Below are 2,295 nucleotides of genomic sequence, written 5' to 3'. Positions count from 1 at the left end.
GAACGGATCCTGGTCAACAAGTATTCTAATGGTAAGTAAAAAAATATATCTACATAACATCTGTTCCACACTTGTGAACGGAGGTCTGTGATATTTAAGACAAGAAACTGAACCATAGGAGATTAGTCTATATTTACAGACATTTGTCAGCTTTTTAAGTATTCCTGAAGACAAGGAGTAAGACCTCCCTCACAACGGTTTTCTTCTTAGGAATCGATATTTCCACTTTTCTCACCCGATTTGTGTAATTTTCTTTTGAGTCCTTTAATCGTTTAATAATACATATTTTGTCAGTAAATTTACGGCATAACTACAGAGATATGCCCCGGCGATTTTTGTTCCCTTGTGAAAAATAAAAGTGGTGGTGGGGCAAAATGACTGACGGCTAATTTGTTCCCGACCTGTTTGAAGTCATTATATTACAAGTATTACATCATCATCTTGTACACTTCATCTTTAGATCTAAAGTTTTCGTCAGCATAGTTTTTGTTGAAGTTAGGGAATCCGAAACATTTCACCCAATGTTATATGATGTAAGTTGTTAATTACTAAAGAAATGTAACGTTTCCATTTTAATCTCTCCTCTATATCTAATACTGTTTCTTTATCATTTCAGATTACCAGAGGACATTGGCATGAAAGAAATTCTCTTTTATAACGAATACATCTTCAACATTTTTCGTCTTTTAAAGTCTTGAAGAAAAAGGTTATACAGAACACATCTAAGCCTATTTCTATAAATCTCTGGTAGAAATTCTATGAAATGTTTGCTCTGAACTGAGATTAGTAGCAACATTTTTCTACTTCAATATCTGATGCTTTGCCTTCTCGTTACTCTTTGATGACTTTCTAAATTTATAGCATCTTTAGATATCAGTGAAGTTCGCAATTGATCGCATGGAATATATTTGTAAGGAATAAACTATAACAAGAAGAAGGAGAAAGATAGGGGTAAAAATTTAATGTGGTGAGAAACTCTAAGGATTGGGTCTATATTTATTCCTCAAAGTAATTTTGAAAGATATGCGAAAATCATTCTATCATTGTGATATCTGTGGTAAAGTATTCTCTCAAAGAAGGGACTTAAATATACACAGACGTATTCACACAGGAGAGAGACCATTTCACTGTGATATCTGTGGTAAATCATTCTCTGTAAGCGGTAGTTTAACTATGCATAGACGTATTCACACAGGAGAAAAACCATTTGACTGTGATACCTGTGGTAAATCATTCTCCCAAAACAATCACTTAACTAGACATAAGCGTATTCATACAGGTGAGAAGCCGTATGAGTGTGATTTCTGTGGGAAGTCATTCTCTGATATAAGTGCCTTAATTAGTCACAAACGTTTTCACACAGGAGATAAACCATTTCCTTGTGATATCTGTGGTAAATCATTCCCTACAAGCAGTCATTTAACTAGACACAGACGTATTCACACAGGAGAAAAACCATTTCAATGTGATATCTGTGGTAAATCATTCACTGCAAATGGTGATTTAACTAAACACCGGCGTATTCACACAGGAGAGAAGCCATTTCACTGCGATATCTGTGGGAAATCATTTTCTAGAAACTGTCATTTAACTTCTCACAAACGTATTCATACAGGAGAGAAGCCATTTTGCTGCAATCTCTGTGGTAAATCATTCACTGCGAGCGGTGATTTAACTATACACAGACGTATTCACACAGAAGAGAAACCATTTTACTGTGATATTTGTGGTAAATCATTCTCTGTAAACAGTAATTTAACTAGTCACAAACGAAGTCATACAGGAGAAAAGCCATATCACTGTGATATTTGTGGTAATTTATTCTCCTACAGACATGTCTTGGTTAATCACAAACGTATTCATACAGGAGAAAAGCCATTTCACTGTGATATCTGTGGTAAATCATTCTCCGTAAGCTGTGCTTTAACTAGTCACAAACGTATTCATTCCGGAGAGAAACCATTTCACTGTGATTTCTGTGGTAGAACATTCTCTCAATGCGGTAGTTTAACTAAACACAGGCATATTCACACAGGAGAGACACCATTTCACTGTGATATCTGTGGTAAATCATTCCCTATAAACAGTCATTTAACTCAACACAGGCGTATTCACACAGGAGAGACACCATATGACTGTGATATCTGTGGGAAATCATTCTCTCAAAACAATCACTTGACTATACACAAATATGTTCATACAGGAGAGAAACCATTTTGCTGTGATTTCTGTGGTAAATCATTCTCTCGAAGCAATCACTTGACTATACACAAATATGTTCATACAGGAGAGAAA

General features: G+C 35.3%; 1 protein-coding gene across 1 annotated transcript in view; it reads left to right on the top strand.

The window, feature by feature from the left end:
- Positions 1–2,295, top strand: part of LOC128251109 (zinc finger protein 271-like) — a 33,444-nt gene continuing 31,149 nt past the window's right edge. The window contains exons 1-2 of the mRNA XM_052977496.1: positions 1–31; positions 617–2,293. Of these exons, the coding sequence (XP_052833456.1) occupies positions 1,024–2,293 (1,270 nt within the window). The 5' untranslated portion in view covers positions 1–31; positions 617–1,023. The remainder of the gene's footprint in view (positions 32–616; positions 2,294–2,295) is intronic.

Source organism: Octopus bimaculoides, chromosome 28, assembly GCF_001194135.2.
Source record: "Octopus bimaculoides isolate UCB-OBI-ISO-001 chromosome 28, ASM119413v2, whole genome shotgun sequence".
Lineage (NCBI taxonomy): Eukaryota > Metazoa > Mollusca > Cephalopoda > Octopoda > Octopodidae > Octopus > Octopus bimaculoides.
This window is presented reverse-complemented; position numbering and strand designations above follow the sequence as displayed.